This window comes from Rhinolophus hipposideros, assembly GCF_964194185.1.
Source record: "Rhinolophus hipposideros genome assembly, chromosome: 6".
Taxonomy (NCBI): Eukaryota; Metazoa; Chordata; class Mammalia; order Chiroptera; family Rhinolophidae; genus Rhinolophus; species Rhinolophus hipposideros.
The window spans coordinates 7,640,631-7,659,984 of NC_138052.1; the positions used below are offsets into that span (position 1 = coordinate 7,640,631).

The 19,354-nt window shown below is 44.8% G+C and overlaps 1 protein-coding gene across 2 annotated transcripts in view; it reads left to right on the top strand.

Moving 5' to 3' along the window:
- The window catches only part of GYPC (glycophorin C (Gerbich blood group)), a 43,921-nt gene extending 37,719 nt beyond the window's left edge, over nt 1–6,202 (top strand). Inside the window, exons 2-3 of one of the 2 annotated variants that reach the window (XM_081051726.1) lie at nt 3,703–3,753; nt 5,445–6,202. In XM_081051726.1, coding sequence (XP_080907852.1) covers nt 3,703–3,753; nt 5,445–5,641 — 248 coding nt within the window. In that variant the 3' untranslated portion in view covers nt 5,642–6,202. Of the gene's footprint in view, nt 1–3,702; nt 3,754–4,831 lie in introns of both variants that reach the window. The other variant, XM_081051727.1, reaches the window with a different exon arrangement.
- The last annotated feature ends 13,152 nt before the right edge of the window (nt 6,203–19,354 follow it).

Here is a 19,354-nt window from a genome sequence, read left to right on the forward strand (position 1 = left end):
TGTAACTTAAAGAAAGGAGAATACGTCCCTTATGCTGGCTTGCTGTGGGATTAAATGCTGCTTGCTTAAGTGGCAGTCTCACCCAGTACCTAGCCTAGTAAATGCGCACAGAACCAGCGCAGTGCTCCTCCTCCTTTCCTACCTCCAGGATAGCTCTGGTCACTTCCATAGTCCAGGAACGTTCCTCCCACACCTGGAATTTCCCGAGACCTCCATGAGCACACTGGCCTGCCTCCCCACTCCTCCCTGCACCCAAGGACAGTGGTGAGTGTAGGAGCAGGACAGCCCTTCCCTCTCTTCTCCCTCTCCGAACCCATGGCTCACAGGAAGCTTCTGTGGTCCCTGCACTTGGCCATTTGGCCTTGGCCCTGACTTTGTGGTGAGGCCTGCACTTGGGTGGTCACATTGGGGATTCAGAAGAACAGAGTTGTCGCACAACTCAGCCACTTTACTGCCAACATCCACATGAGGTTTCCAAAAATAAACCCAAGTCTAGATGGTCAATTAATCTATGACAAAGGAGGCAAGACTATGCAATGGGATAAATTCAATCACTTCAATAAATGGTGTTGGGAAAAGTGGACAGATACATGCAAAGAAATGAAACTGGACCATTTTCTCACACCATATACAAGAAGAAACTCAAAATGAATTACAGACATAAGTATTAAGACATGAAACCATAAAACTCCTAGTGGAAAACATAGGCAGTAAACTCTCAGACGTTACCCTTAGTTATAGTTTTACCGATATATCTCCTTGGGCAAGGGAAACAAAAGAAAAAATAAACAGATGGGACTACATCAAACTAAAAAGGTTTTGCAAAGCAAAGGAAACCACCAACGAAATGAAAAGACAGCCTACTGATTGGGAGAAGATATTCACCAATGATACATCTGATAATGGGTTGATATCCAAAATATATAAGGAACTCATACAACTTAACATTAATAAAAGAAACAATCCAATTAAAAAATGGGCGGAAGATCTGAATAGACATTTATCCAAAGAGGAAATACAGATGGCCAATAGACATATGAAATGATGCTCAATGTCACTAATCATCAGAGAAATGCAAATAAAACCACAATGAGATACCACCTCACTCCTGTCAGAATGGCTATCATCGATAAATTAACAAACAACAAGCCTTGGCAAGGATGTAGAGAAAAGGGAACCCTTGTGCACTGTTGGGGTTGCAAATTGGTGCAACTACTATGGAAAACAGTTTGGAAGTTTCTCAAAAAATATAAAATAGAACTACCTTATGACCCAACAATCCCACTTCTGGGTATTTATCCAAAGAAATCCAAAAAACTAATTTAAAAAGACATATGCACCCCTGTGTTCGTTGACACATTATTTACGATAGTCAAGATATGGAAGCAACCTAAGTGTTCATTGATAGACGAGTGGATGAAGAGATGATACATATATGCAGTGGAATATTACTCAGCCATAAAAAAGAAGGAAATCTTACCAGTTAGTATAACATGGATGAACCTAGAGGGTATTATGCTACGTGAAATAAGTCAGACAAAGAAAAATACTATATGATTTCACTTATATGCATAATCTAAAAACCAAAATAAATGAATGAACAAAACAGAAACAAACTCATAGCTACAGAGGACAAATTGGTTGTCACCAGATGGGAGGGGAGTTGGGAGGAAGGGTGAAGAGGTGAAAGGGACTATTAAGAAGGACTAGTTGCCAGTTTTAAAAAATAGTCATGGGGATGTAAAGCACAGGGAATATAGTCAGTAATACTGTAATAACTATGGCGTCAGGTTGGTACTAGGCTTATCGAGGTGAGCACTTCGTAAGGTAGGTATCTAATAGCTATCACTATGCTGTACACCTGAAACCAATATAATATTGTATGTCAACTGTAGTCGGAAATAAATTTTTAAAAATAAAATAAAAACAAATAAAATGCAGATCTGATAACAAAAAAAGCAATGCTTCTTCAGATAGAAAATTCCTAACAACATCCTGGGTATTGGAGCTTGTATAACCATCCATGGCAATTTAAGTGCTACTCTTTCTTCCTGAGCTGTGAGGTGCTTAGTGATTGAATAAAGTCCAGAAGAGCAGACTCTGGGTCCGTGAATTCTTGTATGTATGCATTTATTCCAATCATGTATTCAGCAAATATGTATTACCTACCATGTGTTGGATGCTAAATGACAGGTTGCATTTGTCCACCCTGGATTGCAGAGTCCCACATCCACTTGAACTTTCCTGCCCCTCCTGCTTCAAGTCTCAGTACAGTGAAAAGCTTCAACCGCTCCCCCTCACCCGCCTGTCCCTCTGTGCCCCTGCCCAACTCCCAGTGGGTGCCTACTCCCTTTGCTGACTTGAGGCCTTGTTCTACCCTCTGCCCACCTCCAGCATGCATGCTCGCCCCACAGCCCCTAGCCTGGCTGTCCTGTGGTCCTCCAACCTGGAGCCTCTGCTTCACTCCACTACTGTGTTTCCCCAAAAATAAGACCTAACCCGAAAATAAGCCCTAGCATGATTTTTTAGGATGACTTCCCCTGAACACAAGCCCAATGCATCTTTTGGAGCAAAAATTAATATAAGACCTAGTCATATTTTTGGGGAAACATGGTACTGTCCCTTGTGGCATCAACTGCCTCTTATCAGAAAGAGGCATCTGGCAGCTATGCTAGGGAGGATGACCTTATTGCACTATGATTAAAGTGATTTCCTGAACGGAAATGACTATTATGAAACAGCCCTCTCTGTTTTAATTGTGTAGTCATTGTAATGGGAACATGGGATTTCCATGTTAACATTGGTATTTCTGTGGTCTAATAAATCCTTGCTCTCTCTCGTGTCCCGGAGGAGAGAGGAGGTAACATGCAGGTTCCTGCTCTGCTTGAGATCCTAGCCCTCTGGCCAGACCACTGAGCTTCAGAAAAACACACTCAGTAATTTGGAGAGTGCCATGGGTGGCCCTTCCCCCAGGGGAGAGGATGCAGAGACCTATAGAAACGTCCAGATGGGAGCCTTACCAGAGAGGTTTCAAGAGACAGAAAAGAGGTGAGAGCACAGGCTCAGCCCTAGCTGCCATTGGACCGTGTGCCTATGGGCATGTCACTCTCTGAGCCTCAGTGTTCTACCTGTGAAATGGGCTTATAATACCACACACGGCATGGGATTGCTGTGAAGATCACATGATATAGCAGGTGGACGGCAACCAAAGGGCACACCTGGCCTGCACAGACACTCCACACTCGTGGACACTCCACACATGGTCTGGTTGTACCATTATCATGAGAACAGCTGAGGTCCAAAAGACAGGTGATGCCAGCACCAAACACAACAGTGCGGCCCACCTTCGTGCTTCTACAGGAGTCTGTAAAGCGCCAGCCAGGTGCAGGCGCCGCTCTCCACGGGGATACAGCAGGGAGTCCATCCCTCACACGCGTGTAGCCCCAGAGATGCCATAACTGTGTCTGGCCCCACTGGTGGTTCACCTGTGCTCTCCACCTCCGTCCACAGCCAAGCAGAGCCTGGGCCCGGCTGTGTAACCTGTGGCCAGAGGACTGTCCACACAACACGCAGTTCCCTGTCCACTCTGGGCCCCCCGTTCACAGAGCTGCTCACATGTGTGCAGAAGGTACAGACTCAGCTGAGATACTACTGGTTGGGCAGCTTCCTCTCTCAACTTAGACTCCTCTGTTCTGTTCATAGACACTGACCCCACGATGGACCAAAGGACACTGGATATCGCCGTCATTGCAGGTGAGCTGTCCTGGGGCCCTTCAAGCAGCCAGGAGGGTGAGGGGAAACACCAAGGAGAGAACCCGCCTTGGGAGCAGGGGCGTGGCCAGGGCTTTCCCTCTCTCAAAGGTGATTTCGAATGGGGATTGGAAGAGTCTAGCCCTGTAAAAAAATGTCCAGCACAGTGTCCTAGTAGGTGAGGGTAGGTGAGAGCAGTGCCACTGAGGGCGCCCATGTCAGGGCCCTCACAAGGCCATAGATCCACAGAAATCGGAGCTGGAGTTAGAACCAGTCTAACGGGGGAGGCGGCGCGGCTGGACAGACCAGGGCTCCCTGGACTCTCCTCAGTCTCCCATCCCACCTCATTCCATGTCCTGGACCCATGTCCCCACCCCCCATCCTAAAGCCTTGCTTTGAACCCTGCACTGGCCCCATTGGTCACCATTGGGACCAAACTGCTTTCGGAAGGACTAGATTTGGAAGGTGTAACCCACTGTTTCCTTCTGAGATTCCTATATCTGCCCAGCTCATTAACAGCTCAAGGATTTTACAATTAGATATCAATAAGTAGAGGCAGGCCCTCCAAGACTGCTGCTCAGTTCTGATGTTCTCCAGCTCATTGGACCACTGACCACTCCATTTTCTTACACAATATTATTAACATCATACAGACAGAAGTGCTGTCCTGAAGGCAGCAGGAAGTTTAGGAAATTGTTCCTTGAAGGTGGGACTTAGTAAGAACAGTTTTAACCTCCCCATATTCTCCAACAGCCTCAAAACCCCCAAATAAACCTACATTCTGAGTCAAGGAAGAGGGCTTGCTCTGTAGCTTTAAAGCAAATGCCTAAACTTGTAACCCCCACTCCTGGGGGCCGCTTAAACTCTCCAGTCATCCCCTCACCCATGGCCCAAGGCCATGACTGACTTGCTCCTACTGAACAAGCCCCCAAACCTCATCTTCCACGCCCACCCCAATTTCTCCTGACTTCAAACAGAAGCGAAGAACTAAATGCTCCCCACATCCCACGCCCTCACACTCGTCCTCTAGGATCCCCTCCATCTTTAATTTTTTGCTTGGCCAACCCCTGCTCCCCTGCAGACTCTTTGAAGACCCTACTTCCCAGGAGCACAGAGGAGCTGGGGCGGGGCAACAAGCAGAAAAACTGCACTTCACCCCAACTGTTCTGGGTGGCCGCAGCTCGGGACGCAATCCATCACCTCGTCATTCCCCCTGAGGAGTGTGTATCAGGCACCTTCCTAGTTTTAGAACATTAAGTCCCGTGCCCCAGGAAACCCATCTGTTGGGATTTTCCTGGTTTTAAAACTGAAAGTCCTGAGTCCATTGAGCCCCTCAGTTTTAGGCGAACCTACACGGTTGCCTTATACGAATTATGCACAGCGGTCTGATTTCCTCAGCGCGTTGTGCCTTGTCCCCAGCGGGGACCAAGGCCGAGATGCTATTCCAGCCTCAGTCTGCAAAGTGCTGAGGGGGGGGGGCGGAGGACAGAGAGAAGAGAGAGAGAAGGGGTAACTCAGATGGGCACAGATGAGGGGTGAGCAAACACAGGGCAAGGAGAAGAGTGGCAGGAATGAGCCAGCCCATCTGGGGTTGGTGTTTGCTACAGCAACGCGTCTGTCCTGCTCCAACCCATGTGTGTCCTGAAGCCCTGCTCCGGTTCCAGACAGAGCTGTGCCTCTCTTCCCACCTGCAGGCGTGATCACCGCTGTGGCCTTCGTCCTGGTCGGCCTCCTCGTCCTCACGCTACACTACATGTACCGGCACAAGGGCACTTACCACACCAATGAGGCCAAGGGCACAGAGTTTGCTGAGAGCGCGGATGTGGCCCTGCAGGGCGACCCATCCCTCCAGGATGCCGGTGACAGCAGCAGAAAGGAGTACTTTATCTGAGGGGCACCAGGCCTCACCTCCCTCAGTGCCTCCTCCTCCACAACTTCACTCTGCCACCTGCACCACCACGCAGACTGCAGGAGCACCCACCTCGGCCCAAGATATGTCCCCGGCCTGGGGACACTAGATGCCAGGCCAGACAGCTGGGAGGAAAGGAGGAGAAATCGAGCCAGAAGAGGCCTCTCCCAGGAACCCAGGGATGCTGTGACCGCCCAGGAAGGCGGTTTTTGCTCTGCCAAAGGCAGAAAGTCTGGGTCCTCCTGGGCAGTGCAGTTTGCCATCAGTGTGGTGTGACAGCCTGTGCTGGCTGTGAGTGAGGTGGGTGAGCCTGGGGGTGGGGCAAGCAAGGAAGTGAGTTATCAGTACGCTAACGGGGGACAATGGCATCAAATATCAATCCTTAACATTTGGGGGAACAGCAGGTGACAGAGCTAAAGGTACTTTTGTCTCCCATTGATCCAGCTCTAAGTGATTGGAAATAAATTTGAAATGTAACTGAGTACTTAGCATTACTATAATTGTCAAAGAATAAACGCCGCCCAGGCCTGGCTTTTCACCTGTATGACTGTGTGTCTCTGATAGTTTACGTGCATGGTGGGACCAGACAGTCCCCTTCTGGCTCCATTGTCAGGCCCCAGCCCAGACAGCACAGGGGCTCCTGAGCCCACTGAGTGAGGGAGGGACTCATGAGTAGCATTCCGTTTCCCCACACAGGCACCAGCTTCATGAAACAAATGTAAGGGTGGAATATCACTCTAGAAATAGGTTGCACCGGCCCCCAGGTCTCTGGCTGAAGCACTGATTCTCTAATGCACAGTATTGGAAAACATGGACCTGTTAAACAAATATGAGTGAACCCCATCCTTGCTGTAAGAACAATGGTTGGAGCACAGAGTCTCCCAGTAACTGTAGAGCCCCACTTACTGGGTTTGGGCCCTGGCTCCCTTCCTAGTCCTGGAACCCCTGTCAACTTGCTTGACCTCTCTTACCTCAAAGTTCTCGCTCCTCTAGTGGACATGCCTCCATGATAGTAACTCTCAGGGTTGATGGCAGGCACAAGTGTGTCCCATGCTCAGTGATGTCTTCTGACGTGGATAAGTGGTACAGGATATACAGTGTGTATGTGCTGGTTAGCAAATTTCCTCATGGCATCACTTCTAAATGCTTCCTGAGCAGTAACCGTAATTTAAAACGAATAGCAGAGAAGGAAGATAAACTTATTAACCATCCTCTTTCTTGAGAATCTCTCTCAGACCCCCAGCAGCTCAGCAATCACCCAGAGACCAGCAGCTCCAGGATTAAAGACCACAGCCCGGCTACCAGGAACTCCCTGGGTTCAGATTTCTGGAGGCTGCACCATCTACATCTGGGAGTCACCAAAAAGGTCCTCAGTCACTTTCCCTAGATAGATAATAGGATCCAAAGTCACACAGAGAAGAAAAGAAGCAGGTGATGGAAGGAACCTAGCCAAAAGGTGAGACCATTCCCTGGGTGACCCAAGCTCGCTGGCTTTCCACTGTCTCATCTATAAAATGAAGGGTTTGGCTCTATCCATATGTCCCAAACTCTGATCTATAGAACGTAGCTTGGCAAAATGGTGATAAACAGTCCAAACACAAAGGGTGCTCCGTGCACAGAAAGGTTTGGAAAGTGACATGTTAAGCCAAGTTAAAACCGTGCAAGTCTTCCCAGCATCTTTAGTGTTCCATGTGTCAGTGACTCGGGTGGGCAGGGAGATGAATGCAGCGTGTGTGTGTCCAGAGATCCCATTTCTTCCCAGAATACCTACCACCAACTTGTGGGCCAAGAGCTCCTCAGGACACATTTGGGAAGTACTAAATGACTTCTAACATCACTTCCCTTTGTGACATCCCTTCAGGTTTTTGAGAATATGTGGGTATATGGCCTCATCTTTAAGGATTATAAGCACAGATCACTGTCTAGAGCAGGTACCCAGAACCCACACATAGACATGCCTTGCTTTAAAAAAGGCTCCAGGGAAAGGATGAGCCTAGAGCCCCTGGGCCTCCCTGAGGGCTAGTGCCTTTGTGGGGAAGAGGAATGTTGGTCACCCCTCCCTCCCTCCCTCCTTTCTTCCATCCCTCCCTGCCTCCCGCCATCTCTCCCTCCGTTGCTCCCTTCCTCCTTCCCTCCCTCCATCCCTCTCTCCCTCCCTCTTTCCTCTGGTCCAGCAGCCCTCTGAATTTACTGCTCTCTGAGAACTGGCTCATGAAAGCCTGGCTCCCTGGCCCCTCACCTCATCTCCCTCACCTCCCCTGGTCCTCACCCTCCTTGCTTACCCAGTGTCCTGGAAAACTGTCTGGAAGCACAGCCTGCTCCTGGCCCACTGGGTCCCCTGGCCCATTCAGAGTCATATGCAGTGTGACTTGAAAGCTTTGGGTTGTCCAAGGTGACCAGTCCAGATACCACCCAGGATGGAGTTGGCCTAGGCTAACTGCAGAGGCAAGGCTACCACACCAAGGAGTAAAGCAACTTAGCTGATGTGCACATCCGTACACAAGTATGCATACACTTGTGCATGCAATACACACTGGTGTGCAAATAAATGATGCACCTTCCCCTCAGGTCAGGGAGCACTTTCCTCATCTTTGATTCCTCCCCAACAACACACTGAAGTCTATGCAGCATGCCTGGCACATACGCATAACAATGCACACACCAAATCTCCAAGAACTCTGAAGGAGAAAAGAGGAAAGAGGAGAGGAAAGGAAGAGGGGGACATAACAGGGAAGAGATGGGGAGAAGGGGGGCTAGAAGAAGAAGGAAGGGGAACTAGCACACTCTATGTGAAATCCTAGCCCTTTACACATGGTTCCTCCTTTTATTCTCTCAGTGACACTCGCAGGTGGATGGTCTCATCCTCCCTTCAGACCTGTGGAAACAGATGCTCAGAAAGACTGAAGGGTTTGTTGCAGGCCAGACAGCTTCTAAGGGCCAAGAGACCAGCAGGGTAGAAAGAGGAGGCTCCTTCCTGCCACAGGCTGAGGTGAATCAGCGGGAGGGTATCAGGTGCACCAGGCCTCGGGGATGCTAGAACGACCCAGTGCTGGGGTCTGAGCACCCAGGCCAGGTCTCTGCCAGCAGGACGGCCTGGCCAATGGTGACCTGGGCTCCTGTGTCAACATCCCCATTCCAGGTGAGAGCTGGCCTGGGACAGAGGCAGCTCAGAGTGGTGGTTCGTACCCAAGTGGAATCCTAGACTATACTGGCCCTTGGCAGGATGGTTAGCAGAATGAAGTAGCTTTCAGATCGATCATACCTCATTCACACCTCAAGCACTCAGGAACCAGCCACCCGGTCCCTCCTATCAAAGAGGAAAATTATTGGCTAGACGACATCATGTCAGAACTGACCCTTCTTGACTGGTTTGTGTTTTTAAAAAGGGCTGAACCCCAAAACAAGAACATTTAATGATGAATTTTCAGATTCAGAGACAGATAGACCATGTACCTGTGTGTGTCTGATTATACAGCTGCAACCCACACACACATGTCTTAGGTAGCCATCTAAGTGTGGGGATGACCTCGCTGAACCCTGCCTCAAGGGGTTCATGCTGGGTGGAGAAGGTAAACGTGAAATACAGGGACCTAAAGTAGTCTAGATGCTGTAAAGGAAGTAGCACAGATCAATGTGGAACACCAAGGAGGGAGAGGCAGTTCCCCCTGGGGGAAGAGGTGGACCTAGGGAAAGCTTCAGAGGGCAAGGGAGGCCTGGCCATTGCACAGTAGACAAAGGCTGGTCTATGGAGTGTCTTGGGCCCCAGACTAAGAAATGGGACTTTGACCTATGGACCATAGGGAGTCACTGGAGGAACAGGTCAGTCTCTACCATCAGGCTACGCCATGATCAGGTTAAACAGGACACATGTGGGCACGCACTGTGGAGATGTGCAAGGGAGCTTCTAAAGGCTTGTCACTGTGGGGCCCTGCCAAAGGGAGGAGACATCCCTTGTCCTGGGGCACGCCCCTTATTCCAGCTTCCCCATCTTTTAGTCTGGATTTCACATGACCCAACCCATCCTGCTTGCTGGGAAAGTGATCTCATCCTTTTACCACAGGACAGGGAGGGCAGTAGGCTGGGCTTCAAGCCAACTGTCATGTGAATATGAGAGAAAAAACGTTTCCTTAATGGAATGAACACCTGATGTTTGTATCCTGTTTGTGTTCCTTTGGAGAAGACGCTGCTCAGTTGTTTTCCATTTTTTACCTTGAGCTATCTTATCATCATAACAATGGGGTGACTTAAGGGACAACAGGATTTTAACTGTCTCAGTGCCACAAATAGAACTACAGGCACTTTTATGTTTACAATTTAACATGTCCACATGTCATGCAAAGAGAATGGTTCTGGAATCACAGAGTTGAACACAAATCTCCCCTCTGGCACTAACTAGCTCTGTGACCTGGAAGAGTTACTTAACTTCTCTGCTTTGGTGCTAATCAACAAAACGAAGATAAAATATTTGAATTTTAAGATGTTTTAAAATGAATATAAAATGAGTATAAAATTCAATAAGGATATAAGCTTATGAGGAACTGTGAAGGCACGGAGATTTTTCCAGCTTGCAAGTTAACAAGTCATCTTGTGACACCTCCGGGGATGATGACAGAAGACGGACTCCTTCCTCAGAGACAGGGTGTATGGCCACAGTACAGCAAGAGTATGGACATCAGCATATCTGCTTCTGTTCTCTCTGTCTCCAAATCCCAGTGAGCAATGTAAATGGTCCCAGGTGGATGTTTGCCCACACAGTGGGTTGAGTTCCAGAAAAGGAGCCTCAGCTAAGAGAACCAGGGTCTCTTTTGTTGGGCTACTGAGAAGGTGCTTGCCCTCTTCTCTGGAGCAACAATCTCCATCTTCCAGGGCTGCTTGCTATACAAACATCCAAAAGACTGGCCAGAACAAAGGGCAGATTGTGTCTCACTCACAAGATACAAGAAATGTAAGAGACCCATGGAGAATTGTCTCCCAAGAGGTTGGCACTGCCTAACACAGTGCCTGGTAGCGTGAGTGCTGAATAAATACTTGGTGAATACATGTACACATAAATGAAACCCTAGCCATGCGCTAAACACCCAGGCTCAGAGCCTTTTAAAGTATCCCCACTTCTCACCAGCAAACAGAAAGCACCTTCTGCTGCTTGAAACACAGGGGAGAGTTGAAAGGAGAAAATGTCCCCATCTCTTTGCTAGTGCATGAGGTTTGATGCTTTTATCGGTTTGCTACCATAGGAACAAGAGGGATGCCTCCTTGGGAAGTCTTAGTTCACAGGTGAGGTCATAATCCAGAGCCCTGGCAATGACCTTGGACAGGATTTGCCAGCATCTATTTCTGAGGCCATCCTCCGATCAAGAGGTCTCTGCCAAGGCAGCATAAGGTAGGCAGATCTCCCAGACTTCTAGCTAAATACTCTGGCCACCTTTTACTTTTCAAATAGCTGAAATTGTCATTCTTTTTCTCTCCAAGTCAAAAGTTACCTTGAGATCCCCTCCTTTGATACCCCAGAAAACCAGGGCTGATCCCTCACATCCAAAATTCAAAGTCTGGCCACCATCCTAATCTGTCCCTGGAGCAGAATGTACAAGCTCATCCTGAGACCCTGGGCTTTCCCCAAGCCTCCTCATGCAGATTGACTCCGAACTTTGCTGCTACTCTGCATCCTGGAGGCAGATCCCAGAGCGGGTCTTCAGCTGTGAGGGACATTCCTTCTTTCAGGGCATCACTTAGCCTGTGTCCCATGTCCACATGAGCCTGGGATTGCAATGTGACAGATTTAGGGCTCACCACTAGCCCTTTGACAGGACACATGCTTTCCCCTGTCATGGTTGGGTCCTCTCCAAACATGTGCTCTGGCCCTGCCAACCAAAGCATGTGCTCTGGGCAAATTGAAGACAGATAATGCAGAGTGGGAGGAGGGGCTGTCCGGCTGGTAATAAATACATTTGCTTTTCTATTTAGCCTTGAATCTTCTGCGTATAGCTCCTTTGGCTGGAACAGGAAGAGGGGTAAGTGGAGAGAAGTAAAACCACACCTAATCCACCAATAAGGGATCTTCTCCTTTTCCAGCAAAGAGAAAGAGAGCCCTCACCTTAATTAATTAGAATGTTTTATCACACACACACACACACACACACACACACACACACACACACACACACACTCAATGAGGAGTTTCAATACTTTATACCAGCCTCCAATGCCTTTTCACCAATGACCTGATAAAGACACTTAAACAGAGTTTGCCAGGGAAACAGCAACTTTGGTTTATAAAGAGGGTTTTGGCTCCCATTGTGCTCTGGGTGATGAGCTCTTGAGTATCTACTTCTTAATTTACTATCCTCATCACAAATCAAGGAGCTTCCTTAGGTTTTGTCTATGCACTTGCTCACAAGAGAGCCCTAAGTATCTGTTGATTTCTTGGAGGGCGCTTTCACTCAGCAGGCTCTGTTCTGTGCCATCAGCTGCTCTACCTTTGTAAGGATAGTTCCCTGAGGCTGCAGCTCCCAGCCTCTGCAAACCAAGGGATCACTCTTCCACAGCCCATTGGCACCATCCACCATCTCCGCTTCTGTCAGAACAGGAAAAACATTTTGAATCCAAAATGGTTGCAAGAGTCACTTCCTGGTTGTAACAGGAAACATAAATCACTTTATGCTTCTTTTTGATCACCGGTGGACATCTCCTGTGTGCCACACACAGTAGGGAACTAATTACTCTAGAGTTATTTCACACTTAAGATATATCAACCTACACTAGAACTTCCATAGCCCATTGGTATGAAAACATTTATATCCACTGTCTTTGTTTTTCCTCTGTTGAAAATACATAGAGGTCACTCTCCTCTTTTAATACATGAGAAAGGTAAGGAATTAACAACTTAAGTAGGTTGCCCAACATCAGCATCTCACTGACTCCGTCTTTAAAATGGGAATAATAATACCCACCTGAGGGGGTTGATGTGGGTTAATCATGAAGGTAGAGCAGCTACCATGGTGGCCAGCTGGCCCTGAGTGCTCCGAGTTTTATTATTGCTGTTACTGGTATGGTTGTCTCATAGCCTGTGGGGCAAAGACAGAGAAAGAGGTAGAAATGCAGACCCAGGATTGTTTCCTCTGGGCCACACCAACCCTCACTCTCCATCAGTGGCTCTACACCTGGGGATTGCTGCTCATTAGGGGTGTTTTAGAACTTTGGGTGCTTGAGGTTATCGATATGATGGGTCGCCCTTCTGCACTACGTGGACAGGTCTCAACCCACCTTTGAATGTGCTACTGGACATTCATATAGGAGAGAGACCTGTTTATTATTTGAACTTTACATCATTGTACATATAGACACAAAGCATATTTACCCAGTTTCATATACACTGAATTTTCAAATACAAGAATCATGTGACTCAAGGGAAGAATTGCTTTTCTTTTGGGAAAATCCTGTCACATTAGCAATGCCTTTCAAGGTATTTGACTGATCTCCAACACAAAACACCTGGATAAATCTGCATTTGTGGCTGTCACAGAGACCCCATGAATAAGTACATTCCGTGTATAAGTATTCTTCTGTAGCGCTTACTTCAAAATGTCAAACATAAAGAAAAATCTTCAACAAAATCATTGTCTCCTTTCTCTTCATCCACATTTATCCATTTTAAGTAGGTGCAAACATCTGATAACTTCATTATATTTTCTAAGAGTCAAGCCTGACATTTGCAAATTATAAGACATAGCATTTTATTATAGATTGCTTTCCTTTTATTTCTCCTTTTTACTACATTATTATGGTCAGGGCTTTATTGACTTTTTTAAAAATCATGTGTACAGGTAAGTCTTCCTATCTTTGAATTTCATTTCATATAGTTAAGGGAGTGTAACAAAATATTTTCTACAAAGGGGGTATTGAGTCTGACAGTGTTGAGAAGCACTGCTCTGTGTCATTACTTAGTCCACCCAAATATTCTGCTCTAAGAAAGCCCCTTTAATAAAGGAAGGTTGGGATTAGATTGTAATGGGGGATAAGCTAACTTGGGGTGGAGGAGATCAAATGAACTAGACACTGACTAAATATTTATCTGATTTAGAACAGCTAAGTCAGCATACACCTGGGGTTTTAGCACAGGTAACTGATGAGACCAGATTTCCATCAGCCAGATGTCAGGGTGTAAGCTCTCAAGCCACAGAGAGATAGTTGAGCAAGATTTTTGGTTTCTCATTATGGCTATATATCAAGCCATCTTCAGAAAAGGTAAACTATTATTTTTACAAGGAAACAAGAATATTTGTCCAAATTAACATTACATGTAGAGCAGTTGTCTTAATGAACATAGTTCTTCCCTCTTAGCCACATAATTTATGCTCAAGAAATGAAATAATGACAGTAAACTCCTGTCCCAGGGGGACCGCAGCCATCTAAGCTGTGCAGGGTCTGGACCACCTGCCTGGCCCCTGGGTCTGAGCCCACTCTCTCTTACCTGTAACTCCATCCCAAACAGGTCACAGATCCTTACACTGAAGAGAGGTGAGAGTTGTTTACCAGGGAGGAGGCACCCAAGAGACGAGCTTTCCCATGCCAGGACCCTTCTATCATCACTGACTGCTGGAAGCCAACCCTGATGCACCCTGGAAAGCCATCCTATCCGCAGGGGCAGGCTAGCCCTTCACCTCTCAAATTCCCCTCTTCTGGGTCCCTTTGCTCAAATATTTCTCAGTTAACTATGCAGTAGGTATGTCTGGTCATCCACTCTTTTGCCAACTAGTTAGGTGGTGAGCAAAGCAGACTTGGTGCCTGCTCTCATGGAGCTCACAACCTGAGAGAGAGAGCAGACATGGAAGGGAGAAATTATTATATAAACAGTGTGTAATTAAAACAGGACATGACTACTGAGGACAGAATGGGGGGGCGGGGAGACATCAAGAATGATTTTCATGGAAAGCAATGCCTGTGCTAAGAGTGAACGATTGGGTAGAAGTTAACTGAGAGAAATGGAAGGGGAGCCAGTGGCGGACAGTTATCCGGAGGGAGGACCAGCATGAGCAAAATCCCTGTGGTGGGACAGCATCAGAACCAGCTGTCACATAGGCCAGCATGGAAGAATGGGAACAGAGGAGGAGGGGCAAGGTGGGTCTTATAGTCAGGGCTGGAGACTTCATTTTAAGTGTGACAAAAAGCCATGCAAAGAGGAAGGGGAAGGGACATTCCCCATGTGCAGGGGAAGAGGGGGAAGGGACATTAACATTTCCCATTTTGAAGCAATCATACTGACTGAAGAAGGGAGAAAGATGGATAAAGAAAGGGCCAAAAGATGGATAAAGAAAGGGCCAAATAGAAAGCTGGCAGGTCAGGAAGCCATAACCATAGTGAGCTAGCACTCAGAGCATGTGAATTTGGAGATGAAAAGGAGCAGACAGACACAAGAGGTATTCAGAACGGAAAACCAGCCGGACTTCAGTCTGATAAAAAAAGGACTGAGTGTCTGACAAACTATCTCTCCAACCCAACCCATGGGCTCCTAAAGTCCACACTCCAGTTGATGCTGGTCCTTGTACATCCCTCACACCTGACCAGCCAGCCTCGGGATGGTGGGGAGGGAGATGGTGACTCCTGGTGCAAAGTTCTAAGTGTGGGAAACATCTTCCTCACTGGGAGCTGACCCCACCCTCTCACCTCTTGGTCCTCCTGCTGTGGTCACATGTGGAGCATAACGGAGTGTACCCTTCTCCCCACCCCACTCTCACCTCCCAACCCTAAGAGGTGGCCCAGAAAGAACTTGTTTGCCACATGTTTTCTCTTTCTCATCTACCGGTGAGTTGCCTGCTTTCTCTTTGAAATCCCAGAACCCTGCCCCCTTTCTTCTTTGTCCAGAATGGCATATAAGCCTCAACACCCCAATGTGTTCTGAGGTCTCACATTCTTTTTTTGTTTCGATTACATACAACATTATATTAGTTTAAGTGTACAAAACAACATAGTGATTAGCCATTTACACACCTCACAAAGTGATAACCCCAGTAAGTCTATTATCCATCCGACACTGTACATAGTTATAATATTATTGACTATATTTGCTATGCTGTGGTTTACATCACCCGTGACTATTTTTTTAAATTATAGTAGACATTCAAAATTGTTTTGTATTCTGTTGGTGGGAATGCAGACTGGTGCAGCCGCTATGGAAGGCAGTGTGGAGGTTCCTCAAGAAATTACGAATAGAATTACCATATGACCCAGCAATCGCTCTCCTGGGTATCTACCCCAAAAATATAAAAGCATTTCTTTATAGAGACACGTGTACTCCAATGTTCATTGCAGCTTTGTTTACGGTGGCCAAGACATGGAAACAACCAAAATGTCCTTCAATAGATGAATGGATAAAGAAGTTGTGGTACATATACACAATGGAATACTATTCGGCGTTAAGGAAAGATGATATAGGAGCATTTGTGACAACATGGATGGATCTTGAGAGTATAATGCTAAGTGAAATAAGTCAGACAGAAAAAGCAGAGAACCCTATGATTTCACTGATATGTGGTATATAAACCAAAAAGAACAAGACAAACAAATGAGAAACAAAAACTCATAGACACAGATAATAATTTAGTGGTTACCAGAGGGTAAGGGGGTGGGGGGTGGGTGATGAGGGTAAAGGGCATCAAATATATGGTGATGGAAGGAGAACTGACTCTGGGTGGTGAACACACAATGGGATTTATAGACGATGTAATACAGAATTGTACACCTGAAATCTATGTAAATTTACTAACAATTGTCACCCCAATAAATTTAATAAAAAAAATTATTTTGTATTAATTTCAGATGTACAGCATAGTGGTTAGACATTTATACAATTTATGAAGTGATCCCAAAAAAAATCCAGTACCCACGAGACACTGTACATAGATTTACAACATTATTGACCATATTCCCCACATTGGACTTTACATCCCTGTTACTATTTTGTGACTACCAATTTGCACTTCTTAACTCCTTCACCGTTTTCACCCAGCCCCCAGCCTCTCTCCCATCTGTTAAACATCAGTTTGTTCTATGTATCTACAAGTCTGTTTCTGTTTTTTTGTTTATGCTGTTCTTTAGATTCCACATATGAGTGAGATCATATGGTATTTGTTTTTTCTTTGTCTGACTTAGTTCATTTAGCATAATATCCTTAGGTCCATCCATGTTGTTGCAAATGGTAAGATTTCATTCTTTCTTATGGCCGAGTAATATTCCATTATATCTATGTACAACTGCATTAGCCAATCATCTATTGATGTACAGTTAGGTTGTTTCCATACCTTGACTATTGTAAGTAATGCTGTAGTGAACATAGGAATGCAAATATCTATTTGAATTAGTGTATTGGATTTTTTTCGGATAAATACCCAAAAGTGGAATTGCTGGGTCTTTATAGTAGTTATACTTTTAATTTTTTGAGGAACCTCCAAACTGTTTTCCATACTGGCTGCATCAATTTGCAATTCTTCCAATAGTGCACGAGGGTCCCTTTTCTCCACAGCCTCGCCAAAAATTTTTGTTTTTTTATTTAGTGATCATGGTTATTCTGACAGATGTGAGGTGATATCTCATTATGATTTTAATTTGCATTTTTCTGATAATTAGGGATGTTGAGCATCTTTTCACATATCTATTGGCCATCTGTATGTCCTCTTTGAAGTAATGTCTATTCAAGTCTTCTATCCATTTTTTAATTGAATTGTTTCTTTTATTAGTGTTAAGTTGTATGAGTTCCTTATATTTTTTGGATATTAACCCCTTAACAGATGTATCACTGGTGAATATCTTCTCCTACTCAGTAACTGACTTCATTTTGTCAATGGTTTCCTTTGCTGTGCAAAAACTTTTTAGTTTGATATAGTCCCATTCGTTGATTTTTTTTGTTTGTTTCCCTTGCCCGAAGAGATACATCAGAAAAAATATTAATTATTATGGGTAATGTTGGAGTGTTTACTGCCTATACCCATTGGTATTTTTCTTGATGCAATTGTAAATAGGACAGTTTTCTTAATTTCAATTTCTGATAGTTACTTATTGGTGTATAAAAATCCAACCAATTTCTGAATATTAACTTTGTATTTTGCTATTTTACTGAGTTCATTTATCAGTTCTAATAGTTTTTTTTTTTTTTTTGGTGGAATCTTGATGATTCTTTATATATAGTATCATGTCATCCACAAATAATGACGGTTTCACTTCTTCCTTTCCAATTTGGATGCCTTTATTTCTTGTTCTTGACTGATTGCTGTGGCTAGGACTTCTAATACTATGTTGAATAAAAGTGGTGAAAATGTACATCCTTGTCTTGTTCCTGCTCTTAAGGAGAATGCTTTTAGCTTTCCCCATTGAGTATGATGTTAGCTGTGGGTTTGTCATATATGGCCTTTATTATGTTGAGATATGTTCCCTCTATTCTCACTTTGCTGAGAATTTTTATCATAAATGTATGCTGGATTTTGTCAAATGCCTTTTCCATATCTACTATTATGATCATATGATTTTTGTCCTACATTTTGATTATGTAGTGTATCACATCAATTGATTTGTGGGTATTGAACCGACCTTGCATACCAGGAGTAAATCCCACTTGACCATAGAGTATGATGTTTTTAATGTTTTGCTAATATTTTGTTGAGGATTTCTGCATCTATGTTCATCAGGGATACTGGCTTATAATTTTCTTTTTTTGTGATGGCTTTGTCTGGTTTTGGAATCAGAGTAATGCTGGCCTCATAAAATGAGCTTGGAAGCTTTCACTCCTCTTGAATATTTTGGAAAAGTTTGAGAATAGATATTAGTTCTTCTTTGAACATTTGTGAAGTCAAGGACTTTTTTGGGGGGGAGACTTGATTACTGAATCAATTTCATTAGTAGTAATCTGCTGGTTCAGATTTTCTGTTTTATCTTGGTTCAGATTTGGAAGATTGTATGCTTCTAGAAATTTATCCATTTCTTTCAGATTGTCCAACTTGTTAACATATAATTGTTCATACTATTTTTTTTGCAATCTTTTGTATTTTTCTGGTCTCAATTGCCTCTTCTCTTTCATTTCTGATTTTATTTGGGCCTTCTCTTTTTTTTCTTGATGAGTCTGGTTAAAGGTTTATCAATTTTGTTTATTATTTCAAAGAATCAGCTCTTTGTTTCATTGACCTCTTGTATTGTGTTTGTAGACTCTATTTCATTTATTTCCACTCTGATCTTTATTATTTCCTTCCATCTACTTATTTCAAGCTTTGTCTGCTGTTCTTTTTTCCAGTTCCTTTAAGTGTAAAGTTAGATTGTTTATGTCAGATTTTTCTTGTATCTTGAGATAGGCCTGTATTGCTATGAACTTCCCTGTTAGGACTGCTTTCACTTTGTCCCATAGATTTTAAAGTCTATTTTGTCTGATGTAAGTATTGCTACTCCAGTTCCTTTTTTTCATTTAATTGTGTTTTCATTTTCATGTGTCTCAAAGTATCTTTTGATTTTTCTGTTAATCTCGTTAATTCATTCATTGTTTAGTAGTAAGTTATTTAACCTCCATGTGCTTGTGTGGTTTTTAGGGTTTTTTGTAATTGATTTCTAGGGTTTTTAGGGTTTTTTGTAATTGATTTCATATCATTATGGTTGGAGAGGACACTTGATATGGTTTCAATCTTCTTGAATTTATTGAGACTTGTTTTGTGGAATAATATG